This window comes from Penicillium roqueforti, assembly GCF_015533775.1.
Source record: "Penicillium roqueforti strain LCP96 04111 chromosome Unknown scaffold_07, whole genome shotgun sequence".
NCBI classification, from domain to species: domain Eukaryota; kingdom Fungi; phylum Ascomycota; class Eurotiomycetes; order Eurotiales; family Aspergillaceae; genus Penicillium; species Penicillium roqueforti.
The window spans coordinates 495022-517428 of record NW_024067571.1 but is presented as its reverse complement, the minus strand read 5'-3'; the positions used below and the strand labels follow the sequence as shown (position 1 = coordinate 517428).

The 22407-nt window shown below is 48.8% G+C and overlaps 7 protein-coding genes across 7 annotated transcripts; 5 read left to right on the top strand and 2 right to left on the bottom strand.

The window, feature by feature from the left end:
• Window positions 1–2022: 2022 nt before the first annotated feature.
• LCP9604111_4007 (putative C6 transcription factor RosA-like) lies at window positions 2023–3944 on the top strand (the record flags this gene model as incomplete). Its single annotated transcript, XM_039071659.1, has 4 exons — window positions 2023–2132; window positions 2180–2485; window positions 2539–2766; window positions 2816–3944. 4 exons carry the CDS (start codon window positions 2023–2025, stop codon window positions 3942–3944), a joined length of 1773 nt encoding a protein of 590 aa, XP_038930091.1.
• A 661-nt stretch (window positions 3945–4605) lies between these two features.
• Window positions 4606–8465, top strand: LCP9604111_4006 (uncharacterized protein; the record flags this gene model as incomplete). Its single annotated transcript, XM_039071658.1, has 13 exons — window positions 4606–4689; window positions 4747–4836; window positions 4894–4963; window positions 5028–5209; window positions 5263–5422; window positions 5480–5651; window positions 5706–5816; window positions 5866–6130; window positions 6209–6369; window positions 6446–6578; window positions 6701–6791; window positions 7782–8217; window positions 8264–8465. 13 exons carry the CDS (start codon window positions 4606–4608, stop codon window positions 8463–8465), a joined length of 2157 nt encoding a protein of 718 aa, XP_038930090.1.
• A 453-nt stretch (window positions 8466–8918) lies between these two features.
• On the top strand, window positions 8919–10473 carry LCP9604111_4005 (ABC transporter ATP-binding protein; the record flags this gene model as incomplete). Its single annotated transcript, XM_039071657.1, has 4 exons — window positions 8919–9089; window positions 9168–9997; window positions 10082–10329; window positions 10385–10473. The coding sequence occupies 4 exons, from the start codon at window positions 8919–8921 to the stop codon at window positions 10471–10473; spliced, it is 1338 nt and encodes a 445-aa protein (XP_038930089.1).
• A 1484-nt stretch (window positions 10474–11957) lies between these two features.
• On the bottom strand, window positions 11958–13485 carry LCP9604111_4004 (uncharacterized protein; the record flags this gene model as incomplete). Its single annotated transcript, XM_039071656.1, has 3 exons — window positions 11958–12363; window positions 13329–13406; window positions 13463–13485. The coding sequence occupies 3 exons, from the start codon at window positions 13483–13485 to the stop codon at window positions 11958–11960; spliced, it is 507 nt and encodes a 168-aa protein (XP_038930088.1).
• A 1322-nt stretch (window positions 13486–14807) lies between these two features.
• LCP9604111_4003 (bifunctional folylpolyglutamate synthase/dihydrofolate synthase) lies at window positions 14808–16347 on the top strand (the record flags this gene model as incomplete). Its single annotated transcript, XM_039071655.1, has 4 exons — window positions 14808–14819; window positions 14864–15013; window positions 15060–15946; window positions 16002–16347. The coding sequence occupies 4 exons, from the start codon at window positions 14808–14810 to the stop codon at window positions 16345–16347; spliced, it is 1395 nt and encodes a 464-aa protein (XP_038930087.1).
• An 833-nt stretch (window positions 16348–17180) lies between these two features.
• Window positions 17181–18278, top strand: LCP9604111_4002 (putative 26S proteasome-associated ubiquitin C-terminal hydrolase; the record flags this gene model as incomplete). The annotated part of the gene is made up of 3 exons (XM_039071654.1): window positions 17181–17222; window positions 17273–17367; window positions 17462–18278. The coding sequence occupies 3 exons, from the start codon at window positions 17181–17183 to the stop codon at window positions 18276–18278; spliced, it is 954 nt and encodes a 317-aa protein (XP_038930086.1).
• Window positions 18279–18511: 233 nt separating this feature from the next.
• LCP9604111_4001 (uncharacterized protein) lies at window positions 18512–20704 on the bottom strand (the record flags this gene model as incomplete). The annotated part of the gene is made up of 4 exons (XM_039071653.1): window positions 18512–19129; window positions 19177–19320; window positions 19375–19894; window positions 19947–20704. The coding sequence occupies 4 exons, from the start codon at window positions 20702–20704 to the stop codon at window positions 18512–18514; spliced, it is 2040 nt and encodes a 679-aa protein (XP_038930085.1).
• Between the last annotated feature and the right edge of the window lie 1703 nt (window positions 20705–22407).

Here is a 22407-nt window from a genome sequence, read left to right as displayed (position 1 = left end):
ATGGCTGCAGTACATCGTGAAATATAGGGACCGGCCCCGTCCAGATCGGAAGGGGCACACACCGACTTTAGACATTGACGTCTGATCCCCAGAAAACGTGGCTCTGCGGTGTTCTAAATATGCATACATTGAACCTCTAGGTCGGGACTGAGTAGATATACTTAGATTTCTTAGATGCTGACTCGGCTAGAATGATGCTGTTCCAAGCGACATTCCTACCGTTTTGGACTCAGCCCAAGCCCTGGAATGAATACATTCCATTCCATATATGCACCAGGCTCTCTTTTTATGATCATCCTGAATACTCCCGCGGAACCATCTCATAAAGTCTCTCTCATCCCTGCACGCCAGGGACTAGACCATCGGGCTCCCAAGACCTATTGCCCACTTCGGGCTTATTGACGTATGCTGTACACTTTCAGGCTCGTCAGACATGGTTCCCCTACGTTCCAGCCCAGTGGTAACTTCACCGGAGACGGAGATAGGGTGGTTCCGGCCTGGGGCAACGATCGCAATAGGTCAATCAGTCTAGGGTGTCAGGATAAGGGATGCGCAAAAAGAAAAATCAAGAAAAATTGAGATGTGCGGTGATCCCGAGAGACTGGTCTTACACCCCCCTGGTCGGGGACTAAACGTACACCTGTTGGTTCCAATCCCCAGGTTCCCAGTGTAGAGTTTGTTTCTTTTTTCTTTTCTTTTCATTTTCACACAAATACCTATATTGTATAACTGTTGTACAGAATTTCCTTCCGGTCCACTTTCGGTTGTGATCACCGAGGTCGGCGTTTAATCCCCCATCTGACTCATAGACTCCGACGGAGTACGGAGTAGAAACGGCCGACTTCCGCCTGTCAGCTAAGCTTGACACTTTAGCGAGACTCGCACTGCATGGGGAATGGCGTCTACGATAGCGCAAGGATTGACTCCCCTCTTTTCCTAACGGGGTTAACGGTGTCCCTTGACAGCGACCCACAATCCAGGGTCCGCCAGATCCAAAGCCTTGCGAGGCAAAGGGGTCGATCGGTAGTACGGAGTATATTTCCCTGCATTGTGTATTCTATCATTTGAAATCTGGGGTCTGGTGTCATAGGCCCCTGCGTATATCCTCTTGGCTGGGACTCTGTTCTCTGGAACGCGGGATGGGATTTATAAAAAGAAAAGTCAAAAACAGACGGATAGATGCATCAGCTTGAAGTCACCCGTGGACCTTTTCTTATTTGTAATCATCTATGACCTGCAATGCTGGATATGGTATCTGTAATCTGTAGAACTAGAACCTTAGTAACTATCCAAGGCTAGACGGTTCCTACCAACAGCTAGTTCGGCTAAAGAAATTATAAATAAAATACAAATAAATAAATAAAAAGAATATCCACATGGATTGTGCAATGTCGAACCTATCCCTGCTCTCCCATGCGCCTAGTGGATAGCCTAGCCTATAGGGCCGCTATATAAGCTACCCATGTGGCCCACCCGACATGACTGAGTGCTATATTAGACGGTCCGTTTTAGGGTTTTCTTTTCTTTTCTTTTCTTTTCCTGAGGTATTTCCTATTTTATTTTCTATTTTCACTTACGTAGGCATTTTTGATTATTCTATTTATTCCTTCTGGGCTTACTGCCCCTCCCCCCCTGTACCCAGAGGCTCAAAATCTCGATCGTCAGAAATGAAAAAGAACTAGAAATAATTAGGAAAATAATTCGAGAATCCGAAATTTAAATCCGTCAGATCATATCTCTTGCGTACCCTGGACTAATACAATTTCTTCCCTTCTCCTCTACTTCCCCCATCTCCCCTCTTAATCTTCACTTTAAGATCTCCAGGGCTCGTATTCTCCACGTGCTTAATTCAACTTATCCCCCAAACCTCAACCGCCCCCAAAGTTATTTTTGGAGACCCTGTTGGACTCTTCCCTTCCTCTATAACTACAGGGCAGACGTGCCCATCAACTCGTTCGCTACAACACCACCTGTGGAGTCCTTGACTCCAGTCCCGGTTCTCCCCCAAGCAACAAGGCCAAAATGGTCGGTCCAGGTGGCGGTCCACCGCGCAAGAGCCACACCAAGTCCCGTAACGGCTGCAAAACGTGCAAGAGAAGACACATCCGATGCGACGAGACCTTTCCGCAATGGTATGTGCTGCAATCCCCACCAGAATCTCCCTACTAATCCCATCCAGCCGCAATTGCACAAAGCACAACTGCCGCTGCGACTACCAGGATACGGTTGCCTCGCAAGCTGGGAGTCCCCCCGCCCCGCGTCAGGGTCCTGACCTCCTCATGTCGCCAGAGATCGAAACGCAAATAGACAATTGGCATCGCACTGGCGTGCCTCCGTATCCGGAGCTCTTGCAGTGTCCGCGAGCTGGGTGGTCGGGCTTGTCGCGCACTGATTTGCGCTTGATTCACTATATAATTGGGGCTTCTATTGACTTGCATCGTCGAGGGCTAAGTGGGTGCACGGTGTGGGCGCAGAAGATGCCGAAGTGAGTGCTCTTTAGCTTGGTTGGTGGTCTTTGCTGACGGGTGCATTCTATAGTTTCCTCGCTATTGCGCTTGGCAGCGAGTTCGTCATGAGCTCGATATTGAGCTTCTCGGCGTTTAATCTTGCTTTTCTTACGCGAGACCCGGAGACCAAACAGCTGGCTTTCAGTCGTAGACTCACAGCTCTTCAAGGATTGCAAACTGCTCTAGGGTCTTTCTCGAAGGAAAACTGTGATGCAATTCTTGCGGCTTCTGTCCTTCTATCATGGCAGGCGACAGACCAGTGAGTGTTATATGTAATCTCCCTTGGATCCCGACTAACACCAGGTCAGTCAAAATTGGGCATCTTTGCAACACGGCATCTCCAGCGTCCTGGAATCCATGCATCCATATTGGAAGCAAGAGTCAGATATTGCACAGTCGATAGAAACCCAACGAAGAATGAGCACAGATCTTTCAATGCCTGGGGTCTACAAAGCCCCCGACGAAGACATGATACATTTGGATCAAACTATCCAGGCCCTACGAATGACACAGAAACGCGTTTCCCACAACCCCGAGCACTTTGAACGCCTAGGAGACCTCATCAAATTCACCCAGAAATTCCGCAATGATTTCCCTAACCAAACAACCGCACAAGTATTCGAAAGCGTCCAACCCATCCGCCGCTGGTTCTTCTGGCTCCCAGCATCCATGCTCGGACGCGGCGAATCAGACATCAGCGCCCTCCCAATCCTCGCCCAATTCTTTGCCGTCGGCATCTCTCTCGACGGCTGCTTCCCAGAGATGGGCGGCGCATACCTAGGCGCCTTACTCGTCGGTCCCATAGAAGAGATCTACCGCATAATCGCTACCCACCACGCCGCAGACCCCTTCAACCCCGATCTGCGTCTACCCCTAGAACTCATGGATCTGCCCCGCGGAATCGTCGCCCGCCATCGCAGCCGCTGCAACCTCCCCTGGTCCCCCCGCTCATCCGTCGACCCTTACTCTCCGGGCCCACCCAGCCCTTTTCACCATAATCTGCACGAGTACTCGCTCGTCGCCTCCTCCTCCTCGCCTGCTTCCGCCTCCACTTCTTACGCCGCGTATACCCCACCTTTGCATTCCCCTCCTGCCGTCACTATTGCCAATTCTACCTTTCCCGTCCAAGACGGTTATGCCTCCGCAACCCCCATTCCACATTCTCTATACCCGCCCTCCCCGCATTCTCTGTACCCGCCCTCCCCACAGCTCATCGATAGCCAGGACCCCAACCTCGGTCTCTCGGATATGGGTCATAGCAACGCCCATCATCCTTCGATCCCTCATCCAGCGGCTTACACCCCACCGTATGGCGACGGGCTGTGCGCCAGCTTACCGCGCACAGACGGCACACTCGGTCTCAATATGGAGGTCTATCCACAGCCACACCCGTTTGAAATGCCGGGCTTGGCTGCGCCCACTTCACTTTGGACCTGATTGTCTGCTGTGCTGAGTTTATTTATACGGAAAGAAAAGAAAAAATATGGAAATTCTGGACTACCACTCTGAACAGAGTTGGTCAGTCAGATTCTGGCTATTGAATACCAGGGAATTCGAAGATATAATGTCTCTCATTTTTGAAAATATGAAGTCTACGGAATTATGTTCTACGGGAATTGGACCTGCAGAACATGTGATTTACCTTGGATCATTATACGAGTGTTTCGTTTCACGACCTGACTACCTATATTCGGACCTTGTTTTGTTGAGCATGAGCGTTAATGTGTGATCTTGTCTCTGATTTTATCGGTTTGGTTTTTATACCCGGTTACAATTGCAAACTGAGGGAATTGTCCCAACCTGGTATTTTGATTGATATATATATGTAGGGTATTGATATATGTACTCCACTATGGGTACTGGGCCTGGGCCTGGGACTGTCGTTGGCTGTTGAAAGACGCGAACTAGTCTTACTCGGAGTTCTCAATCTGGATATCACCGCATGAAGGAGCGATTGAAGTACCCAATCTTGCAAATCCGGGATTTTCGAGCCGACAGCTCCCAACAGCTGCCTTACCCCTCTATGTGGAAGTCGTCTATTATCTTTGGAGTATTCTAGTACAATCATCATTCTCACTCAGTTTCTTTGGTATTCGCCATGTCATCGCCAGAACCTTCGCAGGCTTTCGGCTTATCACAAGGCTTCACTACGAAACTCGCCATTTCCAGTCTCATTCTCTTAGTACAGCGATCTCCCAGCGCGGGAAAAAAGAAAATGACAATATCTGACGCCGATTAGGTCCTCTACTGGACCTCAATTGCATTCTACAATGTATATTTCCACCCACTAGCCAAGATTCCCGGTCCGTTGCTCGGACGCGCACCTCTAGTATGTCTCACCTAGTCTATCCTGCCCGAATTGGACAATAACTGATCCCCAAACCAGCTATGGCGAGTCAAACACTCAATGGGAGGAAGATTCCACGTCGCCATCGACAAAGCACACAAAAAATACGGTATACCTAACCCGAGCCCTCACACAAAAAAAAAAGAAACAGCACTAACAAATCCCATCATCAGGCGACATAGTCCGCGTCTCACCCAACGAACTCTCCTTCGCCTCAGCCGAATCCTGGAAATCCATCTACGGCCACCCGGTCGGGGGAACAATCACAATGGTGAAAAGCGAGTTCTACGAGATGTTCGGATCAGGTTTCGACTCGCTGTGTATTGCCTCAGAGCGGAACCGCGCGTTCATTCCCGTATGCGGAAATCTCTGACGCCGGCTTTCTCGACGAAGGCTCTTGTGGAGCAGGAGTCTATTGTGCAGAGTTGTATAGATGGGTTTATTGAGAAGGTAGGGGAACGGGGGACGCGAGAGGAGGGGTTGGATTTGAGCAAGTGGGTTGAGATGTTGGCTCTTGATATCGTTGGTGAGATGGCTTTTGGGGAGAGTTTTCATTGTATTGAGAATGGTAGGTCTTGGGTGATTACTGTATGAGATGAGATGTTCAATGGCTAACGAGTTCAAGGAAAACCTCATCATTGGAGTGAGATGGTGACATCTCATGTCTTTATCGCCACCCTGGTCGATAATCTTCGCCGTTATCCGCTCTTTAACTATATCGGGGTTTTCATTCTCCCTAAACTGACGTTTTCGGTACGGAATCGGCATTCGCAGTTCAGTCGTGACAAAGTCGCGCGGTGAGTCCACATTCTCTGTTGAGTGCTCAAGCACATAGGCTTATTTGAATACAGGAGACTTGAGAGTCAGTCATCTCGAAAAGACTTCCTCACCAATCTCGTCGACAAGGTGAAGAACGGCGAGGTTGGGAAGGAAGAAATGACTGCACATGCCTCTACTCTAATGTTAGCAGAGTTCTTTCCCTTACCGTCCATGAACCTAATTATATTACAGCATCGCCGGAGGAGAGTCAGTAGCGACCTTCCTAGCCGCTACTACCTATTACATCCTTAAAAGCCCATCCGTGCATGCGGAGCTGTGCAAGGAAACCTGCGCCAGCTTCGACAATCTATCTGATATCAACGCCACGGCTGCGCAGCAGCTACCGTACCTCCAAGCCGTCATCTCAGAGAGTCTACGCATCTACCCGTCTGCATCCCAGGGCTTTCCGCGTCTGAGTCCCGGGGCGGAAATCGGTGGCGTGTATATTCCCCGTGGGGTAAGCTAAATAAGTTTATTCTGTCACTGCTGGCCCAAGGATAGGAGTTATATGTATGCTAATATTCGATCTCCTCAGACGGAAGTCTACACCAGCGCCTGGACAGTCACCCACGATCCACGATACTTCCACGACCCTTATGTCTTCAAGCCCTCACGCTGGCTCGATCCCGCTTGCACTGATCTTAAAGAAGCTAGCCAGCCGTTTTCCCTTGGTCCGCGTGGCTGTCTAGGTCAGAAGTAAGTTTCTACTCTATTGGATACCTTTCTTCACTTAAGTATTTTGATGGTAAATGTTTACTAATCGACATTGCAGTTTTGCATACGTGGAAATGTGTAGTATTCTTGCTAAATTGTTTTATACCTTTGATCTGGAATTGCTGGACTCCGGACTAGATTGGGAAAAGGAGAGTAGGATGCACGTTATGTGGTGGAAGCCGTCGCTTCCTGTAAGGTTCCGAGCTAGGGAAAAGGTTTCAACCAAGGAAATGTGAGCAGAACGATAGCTCTAGTGATATTTGTGCCTGCAGACAAACAGCCTCCAGAGCCAGATAGCCACACAATTTCATAGGAATCTACAGATTATTCGATTACTTCTGACTGGTATAACGCTGCATTCGCATTCTCCAAGAGAGGCACAGCAACTCTCACACTATATATATGTCTGTGACATTGAACACAAGGAACTAAAATTGATATAACTACTGCTATATGATCTAGCATAACTATCCTACAACCTTAAATAGTATGTTAGTGCATCGTCTTGGCGCATCCTTTCAAACTCACCCTAATCCTAATATGGACTGGGGATCTGTTGCAGATCATAAGTTTACCCCTGAATCCCGATCTGAGATTGTGCGACTCTGTTACACCCGCCGATGCACACTAAGCATGTGATCGGTTACAAGATTCAGAGTGGGCTCTATTAGGGTTCGGGAAGCGGGAAGCACGGTTAGTAGATTTGGGTTTGATACTGCTCCACCGAGAGATTTGTAGCACAGGGCAGAGGTAGCTGTGTTACAATTCCTACCATCCTTGCAAGCTTCTGAGATATGATATGACGGAATAAACTAGTTAGTTAGGTAACGAACTAGTGAGTTATGATGAGTTATGAGTCATTATGAGTGGCCAGTGAAGATCGCCTGTGATTGGTCAGACAAGTATAGTAGGAGAAGTATACTTCATGTTCACTATCCTCTTGGAGTAACTTCTGAAGCACTAAATAGTGTCACTGTGACAAGCCTGTGTTTTGAGGGCTATACCATCGGAATGTCAGACCAAGGCGCAGACCTGAGCGCGGGCTCTTCCTCCCCTGTGACGCCTAGTCTGCAGTTAAAAGAACCCGAGAAAGAGATTCTCCAGCGCCAAATACACACTCCAAAGTGCCATATGAGTCGCCTAGGCCTTTTATATACATGTGCAACAACCTATGAACTACTTGTCCTGGCCATCAGCTCAATTGCAGCGATAATTGGATAGATGGGATAAATCTTCTATTTGCAGCTGGAAAGACGACCGCCATCGTTGGTGCTTCTGGCTGTGGGAAAAGTACATTGGCGGGTCTGATTGAGAGGTTTTATGAACCAATAAGTGGCGAGATATGTGAGGCTTTTTCTTGTGAAGAATGAACCGTGCTAATGAGATCACCATAGTGCTCGATGGCCACGATATCACGTCTCTAAATTTACAATGGTTACGCCAACAAGTCGCGATCGTTACGCAACAGCTCACTCTCTTTGCCACGACAGTATTCGAAAATATCAGGTTTGGTCTGATAGGTACTGGACACGAAAACTCCCTTCACGCTGTAATAGAAAAGCTTGTGTTTGACCCCGCAAAGAAAGCGAACTGTTTTGAATTTATCTCCGCCTTGCCGGATGGATTCGATACTGATGTTGGCGAAAGAGGCTCATTACTTTCAGGTGGACAAAAACAGCGAGTGGCCATTGCACGGGCTATTATCAGCAATCCAAAGGTCTTGCTACTGGATGAGGCTACTTCAGCTCTAGATGCCCAGGCCGAGCGGTTGGTACAGGCGGCGCTTGATGTTGCTGCGGAAGGCCGGACAACAATCACAATCAGTCACCGGTATGTGTTCGATTAGTGTTAGAGACAGAAATTGACTATTATTCAGATTATCTACTATCACTGAGGCAGAAAATATTGTTGTTATGTCTCACGGACGTGTTGTCGAGCCAGGAACCCACAACGACCTACTTGAGAAACGATCGATGTATTACGAGTTAGTGGAGAAGCAGCGCATGTCGACCGAAAGGAGTATCGTAATCAGCGACGCAAAGTCTGCCCTCGAAGCAGACCCTGAGCTTCTGACCTAAAAGACGAGGGCAAAGAGTCTAAAATATATACGTACGAGGTAGAGCAGCACCCGGGGAACCGAAGACCGCGGGAGAGATTCCGAGCAAGAGACCGACTACAAATACTCCTTATGGGAGCTGATCAAGTTTGTCGCCAACTTCAACAAGGAAGAAACGCTAACCATGGTCTGGGGTCTGTTATTTTCAATCATCACAGGCGCTGGAAATCCCACGCTAGACTCTATTCCCACGCTGTGCAGAATATCGATACTGACCATTCCGTAGACAGGCCGTGTTCTACGGCAAGAAAATCGCGGCAATGTCGTTGCCGCCTGATATGCATGAAAAGCTACGTCATAATGTCAACTTCTGGAGTGTGATGTATCTGATGCTGGGCTGTACTGCATTCTTGGGCTGGGGAGCATCGGGTCTCTGTTTTGCCTACTGCTCCGAGTGCTCTATCAGGATATTTCCATGTTCGACAAAGCCAAGTTCTCAGCCGGTTCACTTACATCCTCGTTGTCCACGGATGCTACCAACCTTGCCGGAATGAGTGGTGTGATTTTAGGCTCCATCTTCATTGTCTCAACGACTTTGATTGCTGGCGTGGCTGTATCGATTGCGATAGGTTGGAAGCTGGGACTGGTTTGTACCGCAACCATTCCAGTTGTTCTTACTTGTGGTCTCGTCCGACTCAAGATCCTCGGGGAAATGGCTCGATAGTCGAAGGCGGCATATACAGCTTCAGGAACTTATGCATGTGAGGCAAGTTCTGCCATCAAGACGGTTGCATCGCTAAATCTTGAAAGCCATGCACAGCGAGAGTATCACAACATATTGGAAGCTCAGCGACAGAAATCGGTGGTTTCAACACTCAAGTCATCAGCGCTCTATGCAGCCTCACAGTCGGCCAATTTTCTATGTATCGCGCTGGCTTTCTGGTATGGAGGAAGTCTCATAATCCATGAAGGCTATTCTATGGTGCAGTTCTTCATCGCTTATGCGGCTATCGTCGTAGGCGCATTCAGCGCCGGGGCTATTTTCTCCTTCGCGCCTGATATGAGCAAGTCTCGCCAGGGGGCCCAGGATATTAAAACGTTATTGGACCGGCCTGTCAATATTGACGCCCGCCAGGAAACCGGCGAGCTGTTAACGAATATGGAAGGCAGCTTGGAGTTGCGAAATATTTATTTCCGATACCCCAACAGACCGGAGAGGGTGGTTATTAGCGGCTTGAGCTTGAGTATTCAACCGGGCCAATACACAGGTCTAGTGGGAGCGAGTGGATGTGGGAAGAGCACCATCATTGCTTTGCTGGAGCGGTTCTTTGATCCTGAAGCGGGTCAAACATTGGTTGATGGGAAAGACATTTCTAGATTGAATCTCAAGAGCTACAGGAGCCACCTTGCTCTGGTTATTCAAGAGCCGACGCTATACCAAGGAACCATTAGGGAGAATATCACCCTGGGAACCAACGACGAGGATGGTTCCGAGGAGAAAATCATCAAAGCATGCAAGGATGCCAATATCTACGACTTCATCTCATCTCTACCGTAAGCCACCCCTTTCCCTTGCACCCTCCGGCTCTGCTTTTCTATTTCTGACCTAAAGTAAATATCTACTAACGCCCAGCTCAGTGACGGCTTCTCGACGGTGATAGGAGCGAGGGGCGGCATGCTCTCTGGCGGACAGCAACAACAAATAGCCATTGCGCGAGCGCTTCTTCGTGATCCACGTATCCTCCTCCTAGATGAGGCGACTTCCGCGCTCGATTCGGAGTCTGAAAAGGTCGTCCAGGATGCACTGAATGCGGCGGCTCAAGGCCGAACGACGGTCGCCGTTGCGCATCGGATAAGCACGGTACAGAAGGCCGATTGTATTTACGGTAAGAAACAAATATCGATTCTGTTTACAATGCAGAGACTAACTTACGCTTATAGTGTTGCATGAAGGTAACATTGTGGAACAGGGGACGCAATTAGAGTCAATGGAGCTAGGGGGGAGATATTTTGAGTTGGTGAAGTTGTAGAGCTTGGAGAGGTCGGACTAGAGAACGAGAATGTTACGTGCTAGATCAGTTCAGAGAATGAGTGCATTTTCGACCAAATACTAAGTACAAGGAGAGAAAGGAAAACTATTTGCTCTGCCTGCAAACTATGCAAATGATACTTCTCATTTACGTTCGAGGAAGGCGCGACTTCCTCGACGAGTGGAAGGTACAGACATCGGAAGTGCGTTTGGATTGCATGTTCTTAGATCGTCACAGAGACTGTGATCTAAGAATGCGTACAAAGTAATAAGGAGAATAATTTATCTCCCATATGCCATTGACCTGGCGCCGAGGATAAAAATGGTCGTGTATAGCTCCAGGGTCAATGATATCTGTGTATTTTGTCGTGGGCCATTCTTGTTGGAGATATTTGGTGATCAAAGAAAAGATGTCCAGAGAAATAACACAATGGGATGGGTAGAACTTGCAACTCGTGAAACCAGAGACTTCTTAATAACCTGGCTCGATGTCTTTTGTGTGATTCGTTTCTTTCGGTCTGCTTCTTCTTCCTCGCTGGGCCCAAATATGATAGCTGTCCGTTTTCGTACTTTTCGTACAGGGATTGCTGAGCTCTATCACTCTCCGGCATCGACCACACCAAATAAGACGGTCCTGTCGTTTGAATAGCTTTCGCAGTCGCGGACCCTCGGCAACCTAAGGTTGTCAGGGATGGCTAGCACGGCTTGGGCGATGAGGCGTCTGAGGATCGCGTCAATCGGATAGACGAGGGAGTGGTATCAGCAGTCATCACAGGAATGTATGAAACATGACCACTAGATGACTGGCTCGAAGCTGCCAGATTGTGATCATATGCGTTTGCTCCTTATCCCATTCCATGTGACCGACAGAGAAAAGCACCACAATTTCATAGACAATATGCCATCGTTGGCACAGACGCCCATTTTTTTAACGTTGATGGGCATTTTCCTTCGGGACCTTGACCTTCTTGGCCTTATCAAGTGTAATCCAGACACGTTCCGCCAAATCATGCAATAGCATCTGGGATGTCAACACGAAATCCGCTCCGCCTTGTCCTAGTGTGTCTAGTAAGATGTCGTAGAATGAATGGTAGGGTTATACCGTTCCCTTCAACCGTAGGACTAGCGCCATATTTCCCTCTCTTGAGAAAATTTTCTGGGCCACTCGAGGTAGAGATTGAGTTGACTGGCCAATGTGAACCCCAACCATTTTTTGAGGCAATCTTTCTCTGGACTCACAAGAAAAAAGAGAGAGTGAGAAAAAAATAACAACATAAAATCGACCCAAAAAAGAGTCCACTCTCATTTCGCTCTCACTCTCACTTCATTTCTTTTTCACTTGATTCCCGGGTGTATTTGTCGCTCCTAGCTCGAGACGAGGGTTGACGTAGATAGAGCATATTTGCTTCATTATTTCGATTCTTTTCTTCGGCGTCTGATCTGCGTCACCTGAGCCACCTCTAGACTCTAGCGACTGCACGTCCTTCATCTCCATATCATGCCTAGGCACTGTTCCACGTCCTCCAAGCTCATTTCTGAAATCCGGACGCTCTTGTCTTGTTTGCTCTTGTCCTCTAGTTTGTCGGTTGTTTTCTCGAGCGCATGTCGGTCGATTCGGTTGCCCACGAACATCCTCACTGAGGCTTTGAGCTGGAAGAAGAGCTCTTTAGCCACAATCTCTAGGGCAATGATATTTTTGCTGGCGGCACCCTCCGCACTCTCCGCACCCTCGGGTACTCCGGCCCATCCTGGCGATAATGTAGTTGATCGAGTGCGGCAGAAGAGCTGGTAGTAGTGTGGCGAGAGTGTGGTTGATATAGCGTGGGAGGGTATGAAGCAGTGAAGAGGCTGGGGATGATTCAAGAGACGGTACTGTCGTTGCTCAATATGACTAGGAATCTAGAATGTAGCAGTGGCATAGCTGAGATTGATTTTAAAGGCAGTCGCGGTAGCACTAGTCAAACAGTGTAGTGCCGGTGTGGCCGTGGATCATAGCAGAGAGGTATTGCTGTGACCAGCCAAGTGATGGTGCTGTGAGAAGTAAGAGAGGAGAGTGTGATTTAGTTGAATGAAGCCTATCAAACAGGACAAACATTAGCAGGTCATTCAACATTACTTAATGAAATTGTGATGCTCTTTGCTCTTCCCTTTAAGCTCTGGTATAAATCTCAAAGCAGAGTTAATGCGTTTATCCTCAGGTGTCCTTGTTCAAAATGCTTTGGGCTCCAAATTTATGACTGTTACTGCTCACAGGTTCCCTGCCTGGCAGGGTAATTGACAAACCAATCATGGAACTCACACACACGGACGTTGCCGTGGTTAAGCTTGAAGATGGAGGCTCGGCAGCATGATAGGGTCATCTGTACTGTTATGATTCTGTTCCTCTAAAATGGCGACCGACACCCAGTTCTAGTCATCTCTTCGGAGTAGGTAAGCATATATCACAACGAACCCGAATTATGAGGGTCCAATGCCATCGATGAAACGTATGAGCAAATCGCGCCTTTTTGTAGACGCTGAAATCGACGTCACCCACCTTCTACCATCTCAAGTTGATAGTTTATTTAAGCTTGTCTTCGATTTCTTTACGAAAACTCAAATCTCTTGGGTATTATATTCTTCGGATGACCAGCTTACAGCCGCTGTCGCTTCCTCGTACATCGATCTTCCAAGAAACTCCACTCCTCAGACGGCAATATGTGTTTCGCTTGGCGGCTTATATTTCGGTCCAGCAAGCACGACGATCTGTCTCCTTCCAATATCCGACATAGTCCAATACGCACAGTCTTGCAAGTTCCATCATCCATCTTAGCATAAAAAAGTAGGAAAGTTTGAGCCACGGGGTAACACTCTAACATCCCTCTGTACTCCATTAGGATTATGATACGGGGCGGATTCGTAGGTCTTGTGTCTGCGTTGGTAGTATCCATCAATCTGCCCACTTAGCTATAAGCATTGACAGTGAATCGTGACCAAGGGTGGAAACATACCCTTGTAAAGAAAGGGAAGCCATGATGTCCAGTTATATTCGCTGGCGGTTCCTTCAGGAGAAGATATCAAGCTGTAGAACTCCGAGGTGAAGGATAAGACCGGCCACTTAGAACGGGTTGAATCTTAATGGTCGAAGGTGTATTGTATGCCAGTGATCGAGGGTATGTGGATCGTTCGAAAGTGTCTACCTCCGCGGCTATCTCCTGCCCCGGTGTGACGTTCTCACTCCCCAAGAAAGACTCGATGGAGGTATTGCGATAGCAGGTCGAGAATATAGACTTGGTAAGAAGGAGACACTCAAAGAATTTGACGAGAAAGCTCATGGAATCTGAACCCAATGTGAACTGCCTTGTTGATGGCGATAGGTAACTCTGGATTTTGTAGAATTCGCAGACGCAGCACAACACGGTAATGGAATGTCCGCGGCAAAGAGGCTGCTATTAGTACGCACGATCAATATCCCTGGATTGTACTAATGTCCTGCATGTTACCGCAGCTATCGTAATTAGCTATGGTTCTCCAGACTCAGGGCTTGCCGCTGCGTGGTTGTTGTTATCTGCGTGAGGCCGGCCAGATGGATTTGCTTTTTTATGGCGGTCAAAGCGGGATTTTGATACAGACTTTGGGCGATGTATCCAGAGTCTAGATTCCGGAGGCTAAATCTCCATCTGGTGATCCAAAGATCTGACAGGCCACACGGCTCACCACATACACTATTGAATTCGTGGCGGACACGGTAGAATCCCAACACAGTCTACAGCCTACATTTTAAGCGGACACACTTTGTTTCCCGGCCTGCCTAATAGAAACCTGGGTACTGTTTACTCCCTACCCCTATCAACGCATTGTCTCCCATCAACTCGTGTATATACTTGTGTATATGTTTGAGGAAGGGCCGCTTGTTGACAACGGTATCACGATGGTAATACGTACTACAAAATCAATCAAGACCCCAGAGGTCCGAGAAGATCATCTCAGGTCGGAAAGGTAATAGAGTTGACAGCCGTTATGAGAGTTTTCATGTCTGTTATAGGGTTTCGCGTTGGGCAGCCATGCCTACGGATAAAGGATCATCCGTTCCTGCCAATTTCTCGACAATTCTAGGTCATGTGATCTCATTCCGCAACCAACACTCGACCATTGGGTGTTTAAACACCAAGTAGTTAACTAGTTACTCCGTATATAGTTGACTACTGCCATAATCACATACCTAATGCCAGGACCTCCGCTTATGAAATTATCCAGCTCCAGTTGTTGCCTTAGGAACCACTTTAGCTGTCTCAGCAAATCCCGAGGACTGCAAGGGTCACATCTCAACAGAACAAAGGCAGACCCACGTCAAACATGGCATACCAAGTAGGCTTATTTATCGTGGGTGATACCAGTTCTAACGAGCCTAGAAAGCAATCGGATTGCTTCAACAGTGCCGGCGGCCATTCCCCGATTCGTCGGCGACGCTATCGTCGTCGCCAAGTGTCAATGCTTCTACCTTGAAAGGGTCAGAACCTCTCCTTGGTATGAGAGACTGGCTACTAACCCTTGGGCATGATGTATGTGCGATATTTTCGTCACTTGGAATTCACTAACGGATACTAGTCCGAAAATATTAATCGCTTGAATGTCATTCATGTCGCCGGCACAAAAGGCAAAGGTAGCACATGCGCCTATGTGGACTGCTTCTTGCGTGAGCATGCGAAAAGAAATGGACTTACGCGGAAGATCGGTCTGTACACATCGCCTAGTCTGTGGCCTCGGAATAGAATCCGAATTGATTCGAATCCATTACCAGTGGATCTCTTCGCCAGGCGTTTCTTTGAAGTATACAGGGGCCTGTCTCTCAACTCTGACGCGTTGCCAACCGATACCAAGACCCCTGGGTTTCTCCAGATGTTGGCCATCTTGGCGTTCCACACGTTCATTGAAGAAGGCGTCGACGTTGTTATCTGCGAGACCCACCATGGTGGTCAGTTCGACGCAACAAATTTCGTTGATCGTCCTGCCATCACTGCCATAACGAAGATTGGCATGGACCACGTTGAAAACCTAGGAAGGACCTTGAAGCATATTGCATGGCATAAAAGTGGAATCTTTAAAAAGGGGGTTCTTTCACTCTCAGTTTCGCAGGATCAAGAGGTAGAAAGCGAGATTGAGCGCCGGGCTTTAGAAATGGGCTCATCACTCCAATTCATCAGAGATGTTAAGGGGACGTTGCTTGAATTCGTTAAAGACGTTCACATTGAAGACCTGCCACTTGAACAGCTAGAAAACTGCGCGCTGGCTATACAAATTGCTCATAGGTTTCTCTACCTATGTGATCACTCGCTCGATGGACAGGATGTCCTAGCTGGTATTGAGAAGTGCCGCTGGCCAGGACGCTTCGACATTATCGATTACAGTGGCTGCACGTGGTATTTAGACGGAGCACACAACGAGACAAGTATGGCAGTAGTCGCAAAATGGTATAACCGGGTGGCCAGTACGAGGTAAGTTCCCTTTGGAATTACCAGTGAGTAATCTAACAATGGCCTGGACTAGCAGCTCTGTCCGAGTTCTTATCTTTGCTCATTTTTCGCCGAAGCGAACGCGTGACTGGAAAGATATACTAAAAACGTTAGGGAACTCTCTACAAATGCAAATTCAGCATGTTATATTCGTCGAAAAGATTGAATATGACGATCATTTTGCCACTCCGAGTGGATGGCCGGAAGAATATGCCCAGTTCTGGAGGGAGCATTGGCCTACAAAGACCATTTATATGGCACATAATGTCAGAAATGGCATTGATCATGCCAAGATGATTGGTATAGGAGGACAGATCTTGGTGACAGGAAGCCTATACTTGGTAGAAGCCGCCCTGGGGATAGTCAAGAATGAGCCTTGCTAGAATCAGCTTGTGCCCTGTCATCGAGGACTCCCGAATGATAGATGATCACCTTTATCATTCTCTTGATAGCGCTATCTTCAAACTCACTCTCTAGATCTTGAGAGAAAGATCAAAAGCGTCATAGTCCATTTCAGTCTCATGCTGTAATAGCAGGCCTCTCAATTCTGAGATGGACGCTAACTTCTCTAACCATTCTTTCATTGCGCAGACAACTATACCGAGCTGATCGTCCCAGCTCGGGCGCTGACCCCAACGACAGCTCCCGAACAGCGTGGAAAGCAATTCGACGACATCCTAGGGATGCTTGCAAACATGAGGGAGCTTTTCTCCGCGATCCAACGCGGCTAGGGGAACAGAATGCAGGGACATGGGGGATTTTCATGGCTCAATCATCCTATTGCTTCTCGGTGTCTACGGTTTCGTCAATAGAGTGACTACCCATTCACCATTTGACCAAGCACTATGTGATTTTGCTTTAGGTCAAGTTCTCTCCGTAGCATTTCCACGCCGAAATCATCATTCTCGAATTCCGCAGTGCTGGCACACTCCGGCAGTAGGCCCCGTTTGTTTGTGAGTAGATCTCCCTTGAAGGCACAGAAATAAAAGTCAATTATCACTGCCATATGGCCCTCTCGATCTGTAAAATAACGTGTCTGTGGATATCGTTGTGATATGGTGGAGACGCACGTGACTTCGAGCTATCACAATCAGTCTTCACGTGACAATGACATAACCGCATTCCCATTTAGGGAAGAAAGCAACTTCAAGCGCTCATATCGACAACACAACATCTTCCATTCAATCATCCTTAGCATCCATCACAGACAGTCAAAATGGCTGATGTAGGTGGCTGGAGCACCATCGAGTCAGACGAGGTACCATCAACCCCACGATCCATCCAAAGCAGCATAGTAACCCAAGCTAGGGTCTCTTCACCTCTCTGATCGAAACACTTGGAGTAAAAGACACGCAATTCGAAGAGCTCATATCTCTAGACGCAGACACGATACGGGCACTAGGGTAAGCAACACAAACCTCCCAAACCTCCCAAGCCCCGCAATTTCAATAAAATACTCCACAACCAAAACCAGTCCACAAAGCTAACCCCAAACAGCACAGTCTACGGCGTAATCTTCCTCTTCAAATGGACGCGTGAAGCCGCCGGCGCACGCGCCGAAGCCCCCCTAGACGGAACCTACGACCCTGCCGCAACAGACAAGCTCTTCTTCGCGGCGCAGACGATCCAAAACGCCTGCGGCACGCAAGCGATCCTCTCCGTAATCCTCAACCACGACGACCCAGCATCGCCACAGCCAGCAATCGAGCTCGGCAACGAGCTGCGCTCCTTCAAAGACTTCACAACGGGGTTCCCGCCCGAGCTGCGCGGCGAGGCGCTGTCAAACTCGGAAGCCATCCGCAGCGCGCACAATAGCTTTGCGCGCGCGAGCCCGTTCGCCGACGAGACGGCGCGTCCGCAGGACGACGAGAAGGGTGCGGACGTTTATCACTTCATTGCGTATACACCGGTTAATGGGACGTTGTATGAGTTGGATGGGCTGCAGCCGCATCCTATTAGCCATGGTCCGTGCGGCGCGGCTGAGTTTCCCGAGAGGGTTATTGAGGTTCTGCAGAGGCGGATTGCGCGCTACCCGCCTGACGAAACACATTTTAATCTTATGGCTGTTGTGCGGGATCCGCGTGGGAGGGCGAGGGACATTGGGGATGTGGAGACGCTGGAGAGGGAGGAGAGGAAGAGGGCGGCATGGCAGTGGGAGAATACGCTCAGACGGTGTAATTTTGTTGGGTTTATTGGGGAGGTTTTGAAGGGGGTTGTCGGGGTTAAGGAGAAGGATCCGGAGGGGAAGGCTTATGGGGAGTGGGTTGAGGGTGCGAAGAAGGAGACGCGGAAGAAGCTTGAGATGCGGAGGTAGGGTTGGATGTTGGCTGCTTATCTACAATGGCATTTCAGATACCCTGGAGATGATTGGAAATGATATAAGACAAGATATGGTATTCGATGATGATGTTGAAACCCCAACGCTATTGTGTAGTAGATACATGTAGGTGTGATAAGTCACCGATAGACGCAGTGCTATGTACTGGCGTCCACTCTGTAATTCATAATATGAACAAGTCTCCGTCAAGATTATCGTATATTCTCCTCCTAGTATGTGACAAGCCGCGACTTTATGTGCTCCAGTAGAGGCGCGGGCAGTTCCTCTGGTTTGATCAGATTTAGTGACAGCAGATCACCCCAGAAGAACATGACTCGGTCCTGTGCGTAAGCCAGGTAGTCAAAGTCTCCGTCATCTTCTTCTTCGATATCGACCGCAGGTGGCGTCTTAGTGTCATCGTCATTGCCGTCGCTTGGCCCGTTGCGAGCAGCAAGCATCTCGGCAATACCTTCTTCCATGCCAGGCACCTTGGCCTGGACGATACCCCAAGCTACCCACTGCGCGGAGTTCATCGCCCGCCACATTCGGGTCTGCTTCATGAGGAATCGTACCTCGGCGTCGAGTTCAGCCTCTTTCGACTGCTCATTTTGGGAAAGCCGAGAGCTGGGTCTGTCCGAACCCTCGTCCAAGTCCAACGGTGCGAGCGCAACAGGAGGGCGAGCGCGAATGGTCGGCGAGGATAGAGGTGAAATAAGTGCGCCGGAACTGGAAGGTCGGTGGGTGAGGTAGGTCGACACGAAATGGTACTGCTCCTCTGACGTTGGGTAGTTGCGGTTGTTGCAAGCCCATGAGCGCTCTTCGTCGTGGTAATTGTAACACCACTCGGTCTGTTGTGGTTAGCATCCATTTGGATTAGTAGTTGGGTTAGACTTACAAAGTGGTTGGCGAACTCGAGTCCAGGTGTATTGGCCGAAGAGTACTCAAAGTCGATGACGATCAGCTGTTTATGTTCATTTGCAGGCAAAAGCAGCGGTGACTCTGTGGCCGGCTCCATGCGAAGTAGATTGCCATATTGAGTCTAAACAAGTCAGTAAAATTCCCAGGAAGGTGCACTTGGAAGAGATGAACTTACATCATTATGCGCAAACACTAGCTGTCGCTTGATCTCGGCCATTCCACCAGAGCTGTTAACCAGCCAAAGTCGGTAGTTATCCACGGCTCTGCGGAACACGTCCCACGTTACGCCGCAGACATAGCCGCGGCGACGCCATGGTTCCGATGCAGCTTTGGCCTCGTTTTGAGGGGATTCGATTTCTTTATCCAGCCAGTTCATCACTTGCTCGCAACGGTCCACCCATTTATCCCAGTTCTTGAAGATCATAGGTCCGCCTTCGCGTTCTTCTTCAAGAAGTTCAACGCCATCATGCAATTCTCTCATCCGCTTGGCAACCTGCCTTGCCGTTTCGGGCATCCGCAGCTCCTTGGGAGTGAGTGGGCGAGCCTCAAAGTACTCTTCGAACCGGCCATTAGTGAAGGTTCCGAGAATGCGTGGGCCAATATTCTTCTTTCCGAGACGACGAAGAATTTGCAGCTCATTCTCTCGGTCGATTAGATGATCGACTTGAGGACCGTAGATACGCAAGAGAAGCTTCCTGTAATCCAATTAGATGTGTCTCCAAGCGAGGGGGGGAATTCGTTGCTTACGGTGGGCGCTTCCTTGAAACCAGACTGTTGCTATCGGTCTTTGAAGGAGGCAGATTCTTGGGCGGCGCAACTACATACACGGCGTTCGTGAGGGCACCGCTGAGCCTGACCACTTCAATCTCTGACGCCAAATCCGCGGGAACCCTGCGCCAGCCCTTCAGCTGCAGAGTGTGTACAAGACGTACGATCTCGGACTTGAAAACCACCCAAGCCTCGGCATCCTTTCCTTGTTTCACACTCGCGCTGGAGTCGGTGTTCTCTTCTACTGCAGTGCCACCGGTGTACGCAAGCGTCTTTGTATTATCCAGGGAAGCTTCCACGCTTGGCGGGGCCCCGTCAGCATCTGTGAGTTCAGACTCGGAGGCCGAGCCTCTTCTCAGGCCTCTAAGACGATGCCGAGACTGCCGTTTGACAGGTTGTCTGTGGGAGCCCAGTGCACTTCTAGGTCGGGCAGTCGCATATTGGAGGAGGATTCTTTCCAGTTTATCCAGGGAAAAGGTGTTCTCCGAGGTGTTCGAGGTGTTCGAGGTGTTCGAGCTAGGTCTTTCTAAAACGGCGTTCTCTTCGGTTGACTCGTTCTCGTTTGTCGCATGGGAGGTTGCTTCGGCTTTGCGTGCTTTACGATTCTGTCGTCTGGCTTTCTCATGGTGCAGCCATTCGTGTACTTGCTGGAATAGACCCTGGGAATCTTCCTCGGATCTGGGGTGTTCTTGGTCCTCGCGAAGTATGAGAGTCGAAAGATCATCCAGAGAAGGCATGGTGAATAGTTGCGTAATGGGCTTTGGGGCAATTCTGTCTGGCGGGGAGCCGACAACGGTTCCACTTGCGTGCAAGCCTTGGTCAAACTGATATCCGAGCCGTAGATGAATCTGTTGGGAATTAGTATGGTTAGGATTAAAGAAGGCCAATGGTTCGAGTGCTGCTGGAGCGAGAGTCGAGTCGAATTACAAAAAAGGGGGCAAGGTGTACTTGAAAGAACACAGAGCGATACGGTGGGATTCCTTATCTACACGAGAGTCGCACACGGAACGTGCGAGAAAGGGGACGGGAGCCCTACCTGTGAGTTGAGAATGGTATGTGCACGTGTAAGCCAAGACACGGAGGCTCAATGGCTTATCTTTGGCGCACGCGACCAGTTGCGAAATCGGATTCTAGCCGACAAGTGTCCAGTCGAAATGGTTCAGGGGAGAGGTGGGGGAAATTAATTGGACCCCTTAAAACCACGGGTGGACAAGCGAACGGAGACGTCAAGTCAATCGGATGCGGTCCCTGGAATGCTACCACAGATCCAAAGTGACGAAACCTGGGGAATTCAATGTTAAAAAGTACAGCGTCAACGGAGACCAGAACGAAAGAAAATGCCGTGTCTAATCCCTGATGGTGGGGGAATATGTACAACATAAAAAAAAAGCGGCGAAAAAAACTGGATGCTTATCGCTCAGGTGACTGTTTGGTGCCTGGATAATCAGGCAGACAACCTGTTTCCATCTGTCTCGGGATATCCGGACTGAAGGGAACCGGTTGGAAACAGCAATGATTGATGTCGATGACAATGAAGACACGTTTATCCCATACGTCAATAGCAAGAAACAGAATCCGCGGATCATTTTCCTAATCAGGGAACACCTTACAAAGCCATCCTTATTCAAAGTCGTCCTCTGCCGTCGACCTTCTGGACCTCTATCTGTGTCTGCGGGAGTGCCACACGATCAAGTCGGCCCGCAAAATACGCTTGGAATATGAGCGTCGCTTGCTGCAAGACTCGAGCGGATGATTGGTGAGAGGAAATGAAAAGTTTTAACCGTGCTGCAATCATTAAGAACTGCTGCCGTGGGGTCATCGTCAGGCTTTTGTGTCTATACACCAGGGTGTTCTCGGAACACTACAGAATAGTGACAGACCCTCGTATCAGATAAGTGAGCTACAATGACACCTTGCAGGAAATTAAACAAACTATCTTCATCTGGCCAAATGCTTGGCTATCGTATAATAGTAAAAGAACATGGTCTGAGTCCTGACCGGTCTTCAACTAGAGTAGGTGTGGGGCGGGCATTCCCTACAGGCTACACCTTACCAATGTACATTTTAGGGAATAAGATCATTCCCCATTTGCTTTTACGTAGATCAGGGGCTACCATCACTGGGTAACATAGCCTTACGGTCGTGGTTAAGACCCGTCTTGGACTTTGTTTTTCTTTTCTTTTTTTCCGATAAGCTTTCTATAACCTAGGGCTATTCCTGGATTCTTACCTTCAGAGACTGTCTCTTATCGTAGCTGTACTTCCTGTATAGCAATAATGAGACAAATTGATCGAATTGGTTAGTTGGATTATCTTTGATACTTAATACTGGCATTTTTCCTTTCTAAGCGGGTGGCTTGGATAGAACTCCGGCTCAGTAAGTTCAGTACAGAGACCAGAGAGATTCTCAAAGAGTATCTGTTCTTTCTTCTGCGAGTTGA